General features: G+C 38.2%; 1 protein-coding gene across 1 annotated transcript in view; it reads left to right on the top strand.

Annotated features, from left to right (window-relative positions):
- LOC140476541 (regulator of microtubule dynamics protein 3-like) overlaps nucleotides 1-18,376 on the top strand; it is a 244,186-nt gene that overhangs the window by 194,528 nt on the left and 31,282 nt on the right. The window contains exon 8 of the mRNA XM_072569320.1: nucleotides 7,473-7,550. Coding sequence (XP_072425421.1) covers nucleotides 7,473-7,550 — 78 coding nt within the window. The remainder of the gene's footprint in view (nucleotides 1-7,472; nucleotides 7,551-18,376) is intronic.

The following is an 18,376-nucleotide window of genomic DNA, read 5'->3' as shown; positions in this document are numbered from 1 at the left end:
AAAGACTGTATGCTGGAAACCTGAAACAAAAAAAGCAATTACTGGAGAAACTCTCACTGGACTTGAAACATTAACTCTGTTTCTCTTTCTACAGGTGCTACCAGAACTGTTGAATTTCTCAAACACTTTCTGTTTTTGTTTAGGGGTTTGGTAGGATTGACATAGAGAAAATGTTCTATTTGTTCAAAAGTGGTAATGTAGAGGGCATAACTATAAGATAGTCATGAATAAATACAATAATAAATTCAGAAGAGACTTCTTTTTCCAGAGTAGTAACAATGTGGAGTTTGTATAACGTAGTGTGTTAGAAGCAAATAGCATAGATGCATTAGGACAAGTTAAATAACTGTGTTAGAAAAAAAGATAGAGGGACAGGTAGCATTGAGAAGGCAGGAGGCTGCAGAAGGGTTTGTATAGGTTAGGAGAGTGGGCAAAGAAGTGATAGATAGAGTACAATGTGGAAAAGTGTGAGGTCATGCACTTTGGTAAGAAGAATAGAGGCATGAACTATTTTCTAAGTGGGGAGAAAATTTAAAAGTCTGAAGTGCAAAGCGATTTGTGAGTTCTAGTCCTGGATTCTGTCAAGTTAAACTTGCAGGTTGAGTCAATGCCTAGGAAGGCAAATGCAATTATGGCATTTATTTTGAGAGGACTTGAATATAAAAGCAGGGATGGACTTCTGAGGCTTGATAAAGCTCCGGTCAGACCACATTTGGAGTATTGTGCACAGTTTTGAGCCCCATATCTCAGCGAGGATGTACTGAACCTGGAGCATGTTCAGAGGAAGTTCACGAGAATGGTCCCAGGAATGAAAAGCTTAACATATGAGGAGTGTTTGAGGACTCTGGGTCTATACTCAATGGAATTTAGAAGGAAAAGAGGGGATCTCATTGAAACTTAAAGAACATTGAATGGCCTGGACAGATGTTGCGAAGATGTTTCCATTGGTTGGAGAGTCTAGGACCTGAGGGCACAGCCTTAGAGTAAAGGGATGACCTTTTAGAATGGAGATAAGGAGAAGCTTCTTCAGCCAGAGAGTGGTGAATCTATGGAATTCATTGCCATAGAAGGCTGTGGAAGTCTTGAATGTATTTAAGACTGAGGTAGATAGGTTCTTGATTTGTCAGGGGATCAAGGGTTACGGGGAGAAGGCGGGAGAGCAGGGATGAGAAACCTATCAGCCATGATTGAATGGCAGAGCAGACACAATGGGCTGAATGACCTAACTTCTGCTCCAGTGTCTTATGGTCTTCTGATTTTGTTTAAGAATAAAGCCATATGTTCCTGGAAAAGCTCAGCAGTCTGGCAGCATCTGTGAAGAGAAATCAGAGTTAACATTTCAGGTCGGATGACCCTTTCTCTGTTCTGAGGAAGGGTCACCAGACCTGACACACTAACTCTGATTTCTCTGCACAGATGCTGGCAAACCTGCTGAGCTTTTCCAACAAATTCTGTTTTTGTTTTTGATTTACAGCATCCACAGTTCTTTTGGTTCTTTTTCTTAAGTTGGACTATGTCCCTGAATAACTGGCTTGAAAGTTGAAATATCTGTCAGCTGTGTTATTTGTTTGCATGGGGAATGCATGGGGAATAGTCAATGTTTGCAGATCATTGTCAGTTCTGATTTGTATTTTTTGGCTTGTACTTTCTGACTTTTTTTTGTGTATACACGGATGTTGTTTTTGTCCTTGTGTTTGAATTCAGTCACATGTAGAAAATATTCTGTTCCAAGTTTAATTCTGATAATATTTGCAAATCATTTCCTTTTTTCTCTTTGATTCTTTACAAGCGTCCTTCAAAGTTAATTTACTTTTTCTCTCTTGTTCTCCCAGTACTTTTGCTGTCTCTTTGAACCTCTGTTCTTCCTTGCGCTCAGTTCTTGAATCAAAGCCTGCTCCAGATGAACTTCTGATGATAAAAGTTGAAATAAGTTGGCCATCTCAGAAAATTAGTATCATGTCAAAAAAAATTCAGCAAGTAGTTTCAGAACTTTACCAATGATCAAAGTCAGCATGTTTGTGGATAATTCCCTAAATTTATTCTTGGCTGGAGATTTCAATGAAATACAGGAATTAGGATAGAAACTGGGAAATTTAAGGGGAAAAAGTCTAGAATGAAAAGTCTAGTTGTGATTTTAGTTAGAGTCATAGAATAATAGAGATGTGCAGCACAGATATAGACCATTCAAACCAGCTAGATATCCTAAATTAATCTAGTCCCATTTGCTAGCATTTGTCCCACATCTCTCTAAGCCCTTCCTATTCATATACCCATCCAGATGCCTTTTAAATGTTATAATTGTACCAGCCTTCACCACTTCCTCTGGCACACACCATACCATACACGCACCACCCTCTGCATGAAAAAGTTGCCCATTAGGTACCATTTCAATCTTTCCCCTCTCACCTTAAGCTATGCCCTCTAAGCTCTAGACTCCCCCACCCCAAGGAAAAGACCTTGTCTATTTACACATCCCTCATGATTTTAAAAACATCTGGAAAATCACCTTAAGCCTCCGATGCTGCAGGGAAAGTAGTCACAGCCTCTTCAGCCTCTCCCTGGAGCTCAAACCCTCGAACCTTGGCAACGTTTATGTAAGATTTTTCTGAACCCTTTCAAATTTCATAAGCCCTTCCTAGAGGAGGGAGACAAGAATTGGACATGATGTTCCAAACGTTGCTGAATCAATGTCCTGTACAGCCACAACATGACCTCCCAACTCCTATACTCAATGCTCTGACCATTAAAGGAAAACATACCAAACGCCGTCTTCACTATCCTATCTACCTGAAACTCCACTTTCAGGGAACTATGAACCTGTACTCCAAGGTCACTTTGATCAGCAACACTCCCTGGGACCTTACCAATAAGACTATAAGTCTTGCCCTGATTTGCCTTTCCAAAATTCACCAGCTCACTTATCTAAATTAAACTCCATCTGCCACTCCTCAGCCCATTGGCCCATCTAATCAAGATCCTGTTGTAATCTGAGGTAATCCTGTTGTAACCTTCTTCGCTGTCCACTACACCTTCAATTTTGATGTCATCTGCAAACATACTAACTATATCTCCAATATTCACATCCAAATCATTTATATAAATGGCAAAATGCAATTGACCCAGCACTGATCCTTGTGGCACACTGATGGTCACAGGCCTCCAGTCTGAAAAGCAACCCTCCACTACCACCTTGTACCTTCGAGCCAGTTCTGTATCCAAACAGCTAATTCTCCCTGTATTCCGTGTGATCTCACCTTGCTAACCAGTCTACCATGAGGAACCTTGTCAAATGCCTTACACAAGTCCATATAGATCGTGTTCATCTCTCTGCCCTCATCAATCCTCTTCATTACTTCTTCAAAACACTCAGTCAAGTTAGTGAGACATGATTTCCCATGCTTAAAGCCATATTGACCATCCCTAATCCAAATACATGTAAATCCTGTCCCTCAGGATTCCCTCCAACAACTTGCCCACCACTGATGTCAGGCTCACCATTTTTTAGTTCCCTGGCCTTTCCTTACCACCTTTCTTAAATAGTGGCACCATGTTAGCCAACCTCCAATCTTCTGGCACCTCACCTGTGACTATCGATACTGCAAATATTCTCAGCAAGGGGCCCAGCAATCATTTCCCTAGCTTCCCATAGAGTTCTAGGGACACCTGATCAGATTCTAGGGATTTATCCACCTTTATGCATTTTAAGACATCCAGCACTACCTCCTCTGCAATCTGAACATTTTTCAACATGTCAGCATCTATTTCCACACTTTATGTGTCTTATATGTCCTCTCGACAGTAAACACTGATGCAAAATTCTTGTTTAATATGTTCCCCATCTTCTGCGGTTCCAAACATAGGCTGCCTTGCTGATCTTTGATGGACCCTTTTCTTTCCCAGTTATCCTTTTGTCCTTAATGTATTTATAAAAACTCTTTGGATTTTCCTTAACTGTATTTGCCCAAGCTATCTGCTGTCCCCTTTTTGCTGTCCTGATTGTCATCTTAAGTATACTCCCAGTGCCTTTGTACGCTTTTAAGGAGCCACTTGATCTCTGCTGTCTACACCTGACATATGCTTCCTTCTTTTTCTTGGCCAAAACCTCAATTTCTCTAGTCATCCAGCATTTCCTATGCTTACCAGCTTTTCCTTTCTCCCTAACAGGTAGTACTATCTCTGGACTCTTGTTATCTCATTTTTGAAAGCTTCCCATTTTCCATCCGTACCTTTACCAGCAACCATCCACCCCCAATCAACCTTTGAAAGTTCTTGCCTAATACCATCAAAATTGGCCTTCCTCCAATTTAGAACATAAACTTTTAGATCTGGTCTATCCTTTTCCATCACTACTTTAAAACTAATAGAATTATGGTCGCTGGCCCCAAAGTGCTCCCCCACTGACATGTCAGTCACCTGCCCTGCCTTATTTCCCAAGAGGAAGTCAAGTTTTGCACCTCCTCTAGTAGGTATATCCACATACTGAATCAGAAGATTTTCTTGTACACACTGAACAAATTCCTCTCCATCTAAACCCTTAAGCCCACCCCCTCCCGTTTATCTCTCAGCCCCCTTGGGCCACAAGCCTCATTGCTCATAAAGAACTTATGTCCAAAACGTCGATTCTCCAACTCCTCTGATGCTGCCTGACTGGCTGTGCTTTTCTAGTACCACATTCTTCGACTATGGGGTCCTAGTCTATGTTTGGAACTTAAATTAACTACCCTATCATCTTACAGATAACTGAGATCTCCTTACAAATTTGATTTTCAATTTCCCACTATCTCTCTCTCTCGCTCTCTCTCTCTCAGGGGGGGTATTTGGTACAATCCCAAAAAGGTGATCATCCCCTTCTTATTTCTCAGTTCCACCCAAATAACTTCCCTGGACATATTCCCAGGAATATCCTCCCTAAGTACAGTCATAATGTTATTCCTTATCAAAATGCTACTCCCCCTCTTCTTGCCACTCTTTCTATCCTTCCTGTAGGATTTGGATCCTGGAACATTAAGTGTCAGTCCTGAGCCACATCTCAGTAATTGTTATGTTATCCCAGTCCCACATTCCTGACCATGCCCTGAGTTCATCTATCTTCCCTGTTAGGCCTCTTGTATTGAAATAAATTCTGTTTAATTTGTCAGTCCTACCTCGTTTTCTGCTTTGTTCCTGCCTGTCCTGACTGTTTGACTTGCTCCTTTTCCCAGCTATACCAGTCTCAGACTGATCTCTTTCCTCAATACGTCCTTGGGTCCCACCCCCCACCCACCCATCTTACTAGTTTAAATCCTTCCAAGCAGCTCTAGCAAATCTCCCTGCCAGTATATTAGTCCCCTTCTAATTCAGGTGCAATCCTTCCTTCTTATACAGATCACTTCTAGCCCAGAAGAGATTCCAATGATCCAAAAATGTGAAACCTTCTCACCTGCACCAACTCGTCAGACACACATTCATCTGCTTTATCCTCCTATTCCTTTCCTCACTAGCTCGTAGCACCAGGAGTATTCCAGATATTACTAACCTCGCGGGACTCCTTTTTAAATTCCTGCCTAACTTCCTATATTCTCCCTTCAGAATGTCCTCCTTTTTCCTTTTCTATGTTGTTAGTTCCAATGTGTACAATGATGTCCTGTTGGTCCCTCTCCCCATTGAGAATACTCTGCATTCTCTCAGAGATATCCTTGATCCTGGCACCAGGAAGGCAACACACCATTCTGTGTTCTCGCTGTCAGCCGCAGAAAAGTCTGTCTGTGATTCTGACTAGAGAGTCCCCTATCACAATCAATTGCCTGGAACCTGACATATCCCCGTTACATTAGAGCCAGAAACTTGGCAATTCATGCTACATTCCCCGAGAGTGCATCACCCCTTACATTTTCCAAAACAGCATATATTTTTGACCCTTGATGACCACAGGTGACCCCACACTATCTGCCTCCCTCTCCTACCTTTACTGGAGGTAACCCATCTAACCTGACTCTTATCTGCGGTTTTTCTCCCTTCCTGTAACTGCCATCCATCATCACCTAGCTCCTGTAAATTGCTCATTGCTTCTATCTGCCGCTGTAACCAATCCATGCGATTTGATAGGATTCACAACCAAAGATACTTACTGCAGACATAATCATCAGTAACATGGAAACTCTCCCTAATCTCCAACATCTGAGAGGATGAGCACATCACTGTACTAATAGCCATCTTTTCACCTTCACAATCTACAAATCCAGATTGTGCTATCTAGAAAATAGCACAGTCTTATTACTCTTAAAAAAAACACTGCTCCAGGCTAACTTAGTACCTATGTTTTATATTTTTAAAATTTAAATCAAGAGACAGATCTCAATAAAACATATTCTTAAAAAAGAACCCACTGTATTCACTATTGTAGATTTAGAAAAAGAACAGCAATGTTATACTTTAAAACTATGTACTTAGCTGCTCTTGTGATGTGAACTCTCCCACACACGTTCTTCCAAGGTCAGCTGTGAACTTCACTGTTTAATTTTTCTTAGAGACGCACTCCGATGTTCAGAGATACTTGAACTCAAACAGCAAAGGCAGTAGCTGTGCAGATTCACTGTAGTGTCAGACAGCAGTGTAGATTTCCTTCTCGTTTTATTCACTGACCATGTGGTCCATCCTTTGTCTCTCTTCCTTCTTTTGAAAGTGCCGTTGTTTTGATCTTTTATTCCCCAAAGTTCCAAAACAATGCAACAGCTTATAAAACAGTAGTTATAGGTGCTGGCAGGTGGGACTAGACTGGGACTAGACTGGGTTGGGATGTCTGGTTGGCATGGACAGGTTGGACCGAAGGGTCTGTTTCCATGCTGTACATCTCCATGACTCTATTGTTCCTGGAATTCGAGGAAATCAGCTCCAACACCTAAAATATCTGAAGAAAGGAGCAGCTCTTACAGCCACAACTTTTCCCTGTCCTCCATTGTGGATTACCCAGAATCCAGTAATTATTTAGTGCAGCTTCCACATTCCTGAATTACTGCCTATCTATTCCTATTCCTACTTATAGTCCCCTTCAACTTTGCAGTTTTACCACAAATGGTGTTTGGCTTCCATTTACTGCTGTGCCTGAAATAAAAGATCAGTTTACCTGTCAAGATATAAATTACTGGAGAAATATTAATGTCCAAGACACTGCTCAACTTCAAATAGTGCCATGGTATCTTTTACATCCACCTGAGTAAGCAGACAAGACCTTGGGTTATCATTATAAGATATTTGGCACTTCCAGCAATAGACTACCTGCTTAGCATCCCTTGAATTTATGTAAAGTCTTTATGGCAAAGACAAAAAAAAATCAAATTATAGCTAAATAAAGAACAAAAATAGAAATATTGGACTGAGCTATATCTTCAGGTTTTGGATGTGTATTTTGGATACTTTCAATCAGATTCTGCTGACTTTGCACTGCAATATTATTAAGTTTACCATCTAACTTGTGTTTCTTGATATTCTTCTAGGAGCACATCGACAAGGCCATTGAGCTGAAGCCTAATGACCCTTCTTTATACTACTTGTTGGGGAGATGGTGTTATGAGGTAATATTCGAGTGACTGTGAAAAGGGGTCATTTTATTATGCATCCTGTAGTGTACAAAGCTGGCAGTAGCCTATAATGTTTGATAGTAAAATATATTCTCTGGCAGTGAGAATAAACCATGAGTCAAAGCTGTTCATCTCAACCTTGCCAATTTTTTGTTTAAACAAAAAGAGTTTGAACTCTTTAACCACTCCAATCTGAGACTATCGGGTAAAATATGACAATCCAATTAGAGTCATAGAGATGTACAGCATGGACACCAGCCCTTCGGTCCAACCCATCTATGCTGACCAGATATCCCAACCCAATCTAGTTCCATCTGCCAGCACCCGGCGCATGTCCCTCCAAACCCTTCCTATTCACATAGCCATCCAAATGCCTTTTAAATCTTGCAATTGCACCAGCCTCCACCACTTCCTCTGGTGGCTCATTCCATACATGTACCACCCTCTGTGTGAAAAAGTTGCCTCTTAGGTCTCTTTTATATCTTTCCCCTCTCATCCTGAACTTATGCCCTCTAGTTCTAGACTCCCCCAACACAGAGAAAATACTTTGTCTATTTATCCTATCCATGCCCCTCATAATTTTGTAAACCTCTATAAGGTCATCCCTCAGCCTCTGACACTCCGGGGAAAACAGCCCCAGCCTGTTCAGCCTCTCCTTATATGATGAGATAGCAGTGCTTGTTGAGTCTGTATTTAGTATATAGCCTTCACTTGTCTGACCAAAATGCATGGGATAGATTTTACACAGGCAGTTTGGCCACATGTTCACAAAGTAGGGTGCCAATAATGTAGGATGCCTCCCTGCCTTTCTAAGTGTGCAATTAATTGGTAATTCAAATGATTAAAAAGGCAATTGACTTACATTTTATGTGAACCATTCCATATTATGGTGCACATGGACCACGGGAAAGAAGTTAGGTTTGATATTCATTGGCACAAAGCCTATAGGAAAGGCCATGATCTTGTTAACCAGTGGTGGAGATGCAAAAGGTCGAATAACTTTCTGGTTCTTCTAATTCCTTTGTCCCTTGATCCTGTGCAATCAGTGTTGTCTTGTCTCAATTATATTCATCTGCCAATTAAAGGCTGAGCATACCCTCCACAATGTTATACTGAAATCGATTGCCAAGTCTCAGCCTGACCACATTACAGGTGGACACCAGCCCTAGGCCTGTGATTTAATGGGAGCCTTACTGGACAGGTGCAAAGTAGTCAGCAGTCCTAATGACCTGCTGTCCCTAATTAGCTGGTTGGTACTCAATTGAGCCAGAAACATTGATGTAGGCAGGAATGGGCATGATGGGCACTTTTTGTTCTAGCTCGGAGATTTTCATGAAACATTTAATCCATTTATCTGTTACCTCATAACTATGAAGAATATTATAGTGGGTATATAGAGTATCTGGAATAAAGCTGCTTTGACTGCACATTATTTTAGATATTGAACCCAAAGCCTAGTCTCATTCACAACAAATGGAAATTGAGATTTACATACACATTATGTCATTTTGCTTCATGGCATCTCAGTCTCTTTATTGGGGGAGCTATTTTGCTTCTCCCCACTGATTTATCTCATGCCCAGTTATGATGAAAAGATTTAGGTAAAGAAGAATGCATGATTACAAAGATGAAATTGAGCTGCTTATTTGTAAAACTGGCAATAATGTAGAAAAAGAACCTTGATTTGTATGATATGAATTATGTTTGTGCAGAAATGGAAAAATTTTACATTTTCTTCCATATGTAAGGTTGTCTTTTGGATGTAATTGAACCTTTCTGAAAAAGCTCTGTCATATTTCTTTCTGAACTATAGCACTTGCAACTTTCAGTATTTCTTTCTGTTTTCTATATGCTTAACCAGTTTCCTGTTCCAGCTATTGTCTCATTTTAAAGCATCTGAAATCCAACAATAGAACAAACCTATTTGTAGCAGATCTTGAAGAAGATCATATGCTTGCAACATGGCACCAGCCATTTAAACATTTTTCTATTAGTCAGTAATATTGAAGGAGAATCCATTCATTTGTGGTCAGGCTGAGACTTGGCAATCGATTTCAGTTTAACATTGGAGAGGGTATGCTCAGCCTTTAATTGGTGGATGAATATAATTGAGACAAGGCAACACTGATTGCATATGAAGAATGCAAATTTCACTCAGTAGGTGATCAAATGTTTTGGTGAGGGTGACCTATTTTATTACAATGTAAGAAATAGGCTTAGAAGACCATATAACCTGCACCCCCAAGCCTGCTGTATTATTCAATATAATCATTCTTCATCTCTGCCTCAGCTCCACCTTACCAACTACTCCCCGTATCCTTGGATTCCAGGAAAGACCTAAAATGTAGCTGTCACAGCCTTAAAGATGCACAATGTTGGATTCTCAAAAAATGTAAAGAATTGCAACACTTTGAGTGAAGAAATTTATACTTCTCTCAGGATTTAATGATTGACTCTTTATCCTGAGGTAGTGTCCCCAGGTTCTAGATTTCCCTGGCCAGGAGAAATGATGATTAAATTTTGATGCTCTGATAAGTACTGTATATTACAGAGTGATAGTTTTATTGGTTAGATTATATAGTAAAGGGGCTGCACTTTGTGAAGGTATCTGAAGTATTAAGGCAACACTGGAACAGACGCCAGACCTCAGACTGCTAATGAACACAGAAGCTGTACAAATGCTACACTTGATAGATGCTCCAGACACTTGTTATTGTAATTGTTAACTATTTATATCAATGTGATAAAATATTACCGAATGCCAACAGAGTACACAATATTACTGAAGCAAAACCAACTTATTACTAATTAAATTCAGAATAGGCAGGAAAGTTAGTAGTTATTGATGCTGCTTTAACCACTTTTCCAGCAGAGTTTTCATAAGACTGCAGCTTATAATCAAATATTATAGTTCTAATGATCTGACAATATGAATCTGAAAACCCTTGCTCTTGATTAATGACATACATGGTGGATCAGTGCACATTTGTCCATTATTGTTTTCCATGTAAAACTACCATCTATTTCTTAATGTATGATTCACCTCCAGGAATGGTATACTTCTAATGTTTTTATTTTTGTTGATATGTTTTTGTAGTTTACCAAAAATTTTCTCATGGTATTCCCGTGGTCACTTGGAAATTTCTAAACACTGGGATGTTAATAATATTATCAAGGGCACTGAATTATCAATATCAGAGACAGTTATGAGAACGGGTCGCAAGGTCTATCAGGAGTAGAATAAGGTCATGGAGTCTGACAGTAAAAGGATGAGAAATAATTTGGTGACTCCACTTAATGAACTGCTGGGAGGGAAATTGTGCTCAAGGGAGATTATAGAAGGGCTGCTACTCAGAATGAGTACTCTGCTGTAGGTCCAAGTATCTGGAATCAATTGAATGGGGGTTTTGCAATTTGGGAATCTTAGGGAGGAATCTCCAAGGGCCTGAAATCTGAGCTCAGCCAACAGCCTAGAATTTGTAAAAGGAGAAAACTGACATCTCTGAGAGCAGATTGTACTAGACCTTGTATGATGCAATGAGACATGATTAATCAACAATCTCATTGTGTAAATGCCCCTAGGTAGCAGTGATTATGATTGTAGTTTACATTTCATTTGAGGGAGAAAGGAGTGCATCTAAGACTTTATTTTAAAATTTTGGTCATGAAAGCAGAGCTGAAAGTGAATTGACAAATTATAAATGAAGTATAGGTCAATAGAGATGCAGTTGCAGACACACAAAAAGAAGCATACGATTGTAAAAGACAGATGGCTGGTCAGAAGATTGGATGGAGTATAAAGACAACAATTAATGACTAAAAAGATGAATAAAGAGGGGACAAAATACAGTTCGAGAAAGACATAGACAGAAATATACCAATAGATAGAAGTGTTTTTTTATGAATATTTAAAGAAAAAAAGAATTAACAAAGTGAGCATAGGTCTTATAGAAAGTGTATCTTTAGAATTACTAATGGAAAATGGAATGGTTCTTCATTAATAAGTATTCAAGTAACTTTCATAAGGAGTGATAGATCAAAGAAATAAAAGGCCGGGAGGAACTCAGGAAATTTCCAATGATATTTTTTGTCATTTTTAGTAAATTGTTGGAGCTGCAGAATTACAAATACCTGGATCCTGAAGGAATTCATTTAAAAGAACTGACTAGTGAGATAGTTTTAATTTTCAAAAGCTCCTTTGTTTGGGGACGTTCTTGTTAGACTAGAAGATAGCAAATTTATTCAAAAAGGAACAGAGACTATGGGTCACTTAGCTTAAATTGGAAAAATGTTAGAAGCTATTACTAAATAAGCTATTACTAAATAAGAAGGCAGTTAGATAAATTCAAGGTAATCATGCAAAACCAATATGGTTTTCTTAATAGGGAAACCATGTTTGACCAAGCTATTGAGGAAGTAACACATACTTTAGTTGTATTACATACTTAGATTTATAAAAGCCATTTGATAAAGCTCCATGTCAAAGATTGTGATGAAAACCTAAAGCTAATGTTGTTGGGGTTAGCATATTGGCATGGATAGAAGATTGGCTGCCGAACATGAAGCAGAATGATGACCTAAATGAGTCTTTTTCAGGTTAGTGAAATGTAACATGTGGTGTGTGAGGTCTTCAACTGTTTACAATGAATACAAATGACCTAAATGGAGGGATGGAAGGTACAGTCACCAAATTTGTTGACAACACAATGATAGATTGGAGGAAAGCTGTAAAGGGGACATAGAGTTTACAAACCTATACATAGACTGAGTAGGTAAAGATGTGGCAAATAGAGTATAATTTGGGCAAATGTGAGATTATCTATTTTTCAGCAAGTGAAAAAAAGCATATTATCAAAATAATGAGAGAGATTGCAGAGAGTTCTCATGCATGAACTACACAAAATTATATTTTACAGCAAGTAATTCTGAAAGCTAAAAGGATTATAATTTATCATAAGAGGAATTGAATACAACAATTAAGAGATTATGCTTCAGTTATACAGGGCACTGATGATACTGCATCTGAAGTACTGTGCACAATATTGGTCTCCCTATTTAAGGAAGAATATAAATATATTGGAGGATATTCAGAGAAGGCTTACTGGGCTAATACCTGAAAATGCTTGACAGGGTAGGTGTAAAGGGAATGCTTCCTCATGTAAACAAATTTAGAACCGGGATAACTGTTTAAAAATCAGGAATCGTTCATTTAAAACAGAGATAAGGCATATTTTTCTCTGAGGGTCATGCATCTTTGGAATTCTCTTCTTGAAAAGGTGGTGGAAGTCCTTGAATAGTTGTATGGCAGATGTAGATATATTCTTGTTAGGTAAGAGTGTCAAAGGTTGTTGGGGTAGGTAGGAATGCAGCTATGAGACTGCAGGAAGATGAGCCACAATTTTATTGAATGTTGGAGCAGGCTTTAAGGACTGACTGGTTGACTCCTTCTTCTAATTCGTAAGCACGTATGTCTGCAGTCTGAAGATTTATGAACATTTAAGAGGAAATTCTGAAACCTGGGAGAATAAGCAGACGTTTGGAAGCTTTGGGGAAGAATCTAACAGATTTGATTGTTAGCGATTTTTGAGAAGATCTGCAGCTCAGGTTGATGATTTTGATGTAAGTTAGCTCGCTGAGTTGGAAGGTTTGTTTTCAGACGTTTCATCACCATGACTAGGTAACATCATCAGTGAGAGCCTTCAGTGAAGCTCTGGTGGTACGTCTGCCTCTCTATTTATAGATTTGATAGTTTCTTTGACTAAATAGTACAGTACAACCACCCATTCAATAATAATTGTGGACAATTGTCAGATCTCCTTATAACATTTTATGCTATAAGGAAAATAATTCACATTTTTCTTAATGATCCCAGTTATGTTCCCAATAGTGTTCCCCTGCGGAACACCTCTGTTTACATCCTTCTAGTTTGAAAGATACCGATCAACTACTATTCTTTGTTTTTATATCCTTTGACCAACTTCCGTTCCATGCTGCCAGATTCCCTTAAAAAAAGATTATCTGTAAGTCTCTCATTTGGCATTTAACAAACTCCTCTTCAAAAACTAAATATGCAACATCCAATTGTTTCATGTACTAATATATTGTTATTTTCTCAAAAGGTTCAGCTGAATTTGTCAGATATGAATTGTCATTTGCAAATCCAAGCTGCCTATACTTAGTCCTCGTCTTTCAAAATAAGTATTAATTTTATTTTGTGTTAATGGTATCTAGAAGCTTCTGTGCTACCATTTTGCAGCTGACTATCGTTACCTAATTTAATCTCCTCCTGAACTTTACATTGGCAACTCTCTTGCTCTCTGTCACAACTTCCATAATCCAAGGATGTGGTCGACACCTCTGCTATTTCCTCTCTGACTTCCCTCAGGGTGTAGCATATTTCCATATTAAGCTTCATCAGTTTTTTAACAGTGCTACTTCTGCAGTAAACCTATCTTTTTGGTCAATCTCCTCCTTGTTTCCATTATAACTTTTGCTCAAAACTGAGATAAAGAGCAGAATTAAATGCAGGCAAGGGGGATCCTGATATCCAAGATAAAAGCTGGTGACACTCCTGTTGACTCAATCTTTGGAAACCCCAACGGAATGAAGTGCTGTGCCTAATTTGCAGCAGAACCCCTGTTGTAATGTGTAAATAGTAAATCATTGCACCAACCAGTACAGCACTGAAATCCCACCTAGGAGAGATGCTCGCCAATCAGAGGCGCAGTAGCTCTCCAGTACTGACATCGCAAACTGGAGTCCTCCTTGATTTTATTCTTCTTCCAGCTTTTATATTTATAAAATGATTTCACATTTTTTTCTGTAATCCACTGTCTTTCCTCATTGTATACTTTAGCTTTCTAATGATTTTTGTTTCCCCTCTAGTTCTTTGCTCCACTTGATTTTTTTTTGTTTTATTTTACCTATACCTTTTTAAAAGTCACGTTTTTAATTTGAACTCATCCAAGGAATCCCAGCTTTTGTTCATCAATTGTGTTTACCAATAGAAAGCCAATTTTAAAATTAATCTGATCTTCAAATGATCATTTTCTCGAGTTTATTGGAAGATATCTCAATGAAAGCACTCCTTTGTTGTCAGATTATGGAGTATTTCATAGTTTTATTGCCCCTTTAAGCTAAAAGTCAAATAATAAGAAGTACTTATAACTCCTCAATCCCAGTACTTTAATATCATGGTTGGCAGATTTTATCATCAATTCAAGCATGTATTTTAATTAAATCCAATAAGGTATCAAGAAAATGGACACACCATAGGGGCATGACATCAAATCTAAAAGTTTTTCATCTACCTCTCAATTTCTTTTGTCAAATGAATTGTCTTTTACTGACTACTGCTGCATATGAGCAGATTTAGTGAACCCCACCCCAACTAAGTTCTTGAATATTGAATGATATAACCAATCTTATAAATGTTATTTATTCCTCAGAATAAGGGCTGCAATTAAACCAAGTATTTGCATAAATGATATGTCCCACATCTAATTGTGTTACCATCATTCTGTGATCAACTATTTAACAAACTGTAGAACAAAATGAAGGATTCCACTGTTGAGAACTAACAGCAACATTATACATTACAGTATTCCAACATGACATTAGATTTAGAAGGAAGTGACGCATGGTGTTGCACAAGGATCTGTGCTGGGTTCTCAACCAGCCAGTGTATGCATCATTGATGTAAATAACAAAGTAGTTAACACTATTATTTGCCAACAAGACAATAATTAGTGGTAAATACTGTGGTTAGATGATAAAATGACTAAAAGGCATTGATAAAAGGAATGGGCAAAACTGAATGAAGGATCTCACTGCAACAAAGTATGAGGTATGGCTCATAAACAAATATATAATGGAGAATATACAAAGATAGTTAGTGAATCCCTATCAACGGTGGAAATCAAAAGCATTTTAAGAGTCTAAATGCATGGATCATTAAAATGCGTTTAGGTACAAAATATAGGCAAACCTGGTAAGTGGAATGTTAATTTTTGTAATTAGATGACTAGAATATAGTGGAGAGAAAGTTAAACTATAGTAATGTTCCTTGGTTAGACAACACCCATCATACTGCATAAAGTTCTGGGTACTGCAATTTAGAGCAGATATATTGACTTTGGAACAAGTGTCGCACAGATTCATAAGAACACAAGTAGGGCTCCAAGGGATGAATTATGAAAACAAAATATATAAACTAGACTTGTATTGCCCGGAAAGAGTGTTAAGAGGAGATTTAATTCAGGTTAGGATCTTGAATCAATCGATAGGATAGATAGGGCGAAGTACTTTTTGCTGATGGGTGGGTGTTGAGTCTGGGACAAAAGGTCATAAATATAAAATGCAAGCAAGATAGAAACAACTTCTGATGAGCATGGAACACTCAAAAGGAAATTGATGCAGACTCAATGAATATTTTTAACTCAGACTGAGAGCAATAGTTTTTTTTTAGGTTGCAGTGGACTCAAGAGAGGTAGATGGGATTTAAATTTGGATCAATGTCATATGCAATCTCATTCAATGACAGAACAATCTTGAATGGCGTACTCCTGTTTTGTTCAGCCCGTCAAGCCTGCTGCACGATTCAATAGGATCATGGCTGATCCTCACTTCCACTTTTCTTTCCTTACCCTATAACCTTCTATTTCCCCATTGATAAATAATTTATCTGTCTTAGTCTTAAATATACACAAGGTTTCAGTCCTCGCAACTCTCTGTGGCAAACCGCTGTGAGAAGAAATTCCTCCTCATCTCAGTCTTAAATTGTTGCCCCTTCTTAAATTACACCATCTGATTCTCGACTTTCCCATGAGGGGAAACATCCTGTCTGCATGTACCCTGTCAAACCCCTTAAAAATCCTATATATCTCATTTGTCTAAACTCCAATAGAAGAGTTGCAACCTATTTAATCTTTGCTCACAAAAAAAATCCCTCCATACTGGGGATCATCCTAATGAACCTGTTCTGAACTTCCTCCAATGAAATAATATATTTTAAAGTAAGGAGATGAAAACTGCTCCCAGTACTCCAGATGTGGTCTCACTTCATCTACAGAACAACCAGGATTATCTGAATGAGATGAGTGGGAAGTATTTTGTTCAGATAACTGATTGTACAGCTAATAGATAATGTTTTTACAGGACCTTGAGATCTTGTTCAGATAATCCGAAATTTGGATAATTGACGTTCAGATAACCGAGGTTGTTCTGTACTTGTAATAAAATTTCACTACTCTTGTACTCCACTCCCCTTGAAATAAGGGCCAACTGTCTAATTTCCATTTTGTACCTTTGTCATTTACAATTCAGAATTTCCACAAGTCTAAGCATAGAACTAGGTAACACATACTAAGGAGGAAATTAAAAACTGGATTTTTTTTAAAAGTATGGGTTCAAAACAATGATAAACAAAGATAAAATTTAAGTTTGCAGTGATTGAGTGTAAAAGTTTGAGTACGTATTGAGTTCTGACAAAAGATTATTCAACTTTCCTAATGCTATGAAAATACTATGTTTCCTTGAAAATAAACAAGCATTTGTAAATTGAGTTTTTTAAATTTGTTTTTGCAAATTCCAACATGAAGTTTTAGCCAAATGAACTCAATAATATATGCATTGAAATGGCTGTCATTTGCCAGGCAGTTCCATATTGTAAATTTACATTGTGTTACTGTTATAATCGAGACCTGAGATTTATATAAAAGTGTAGAAAACTAACCATATCCTTGATATAGAGCTAAAGAGTCCATAAAATGGAGAACTGGTTGACTTCACTCTTTCGTTGTGTAAGCTGGCAGATTTCGACCCAATTCTCAAAGGATGTAAAATAATGTTCTTGAAGGGCAGAAATTCTGCAGAGACATGTAATGGTTCTTAAGCTTCTGGCTGAAATCCTTCTCTCTGGTCATGAGAAACTAGAGATTACAGCTGTGTTTTCTCTGGCCTGCACTCTGGTTTTGACAGTACACTAAAGCCCACAGAGAAATGAAAGTTAAAACTGCAGTTTCAATTAATTGGAGTGGTAATGATGTATTATGACTGTTATTTCTCTGGAGTGAAAATCCAACCTACGCACTCCATGCTCATTAATTGAAAGTTACTTATTTAAGTGATATTTTAATAGATCTTATTGTAGCATCTGGTTTCTGGAAATGATACTCCTACCTCCTTTCTTTGAAGCTATATCCAAAAAAAAATCCAGTTCCTGTTTTATTACCAAACACATTTTCTTCTCAAGACTGTATAGGCCCTTAAGGTCTTCCACCAACTTACTGAAGAAGAAGAAGGTCTGTCATCTGATTAGTTATTATATGCACCATCCTGGCCAATTACCATAACTCTTCATCACAACCAGTTTTGTCCCACCATTTGCCACCTTGATGGTGCTCCTGTAAGCTGTCCTTTTTTTGTTGCTACTACATTCTTGATGTGTTGTTCTACTTATCCTATTCCTTCCCCCCTCCTCTTTTTCCCTTACTGAGATTAGGACCAATCGTCTGGCTGTTCTCCTCTTCCTGTAGTAATTGAGCTCTTAAAATCTGCCATTACCTGATATATTCCATACAGTATCTTCTTTTAACTCTATGACTATAACTCCATAACTGCTTCTCCCTTGGCGCTATCCTTGCCCTAAGTTTATATAATTATATCTGTATCTTGAAATCTAGCATTCAGGAGCAAAATGTTACATTTTCAGTTTTGGGATTTATTGCCGTATTGCAGTTTAAAATGCCAGCATTCCAAACTTGAATAATTATTGGCTTCTGACCAAAGATTATTCAACTTTCTTAGTGCAATGAAAATAC

Source organism: Chiloscyllium punctatum, chromosome 4, assembly GCF_047496795.1.
Source record: "Chiloscyllium punctatum isolate Juve2018m chromosome 4, sChiPun1.3, whole genome shotgun sequence".
Classification (NCBI taxonomy): domain Eukaryota; kingdom Metazoa; phylum Chordata; class Chondrichthyes; order Orectolobiformes; family Hemiscylliidae; genus Chiloscyllium; species Chiloscyllium punctatum.
Note: the sequence above shows the minus strand (reverse complement) of the source record. Positions and strands in the feature narration are given on the sequence as shown.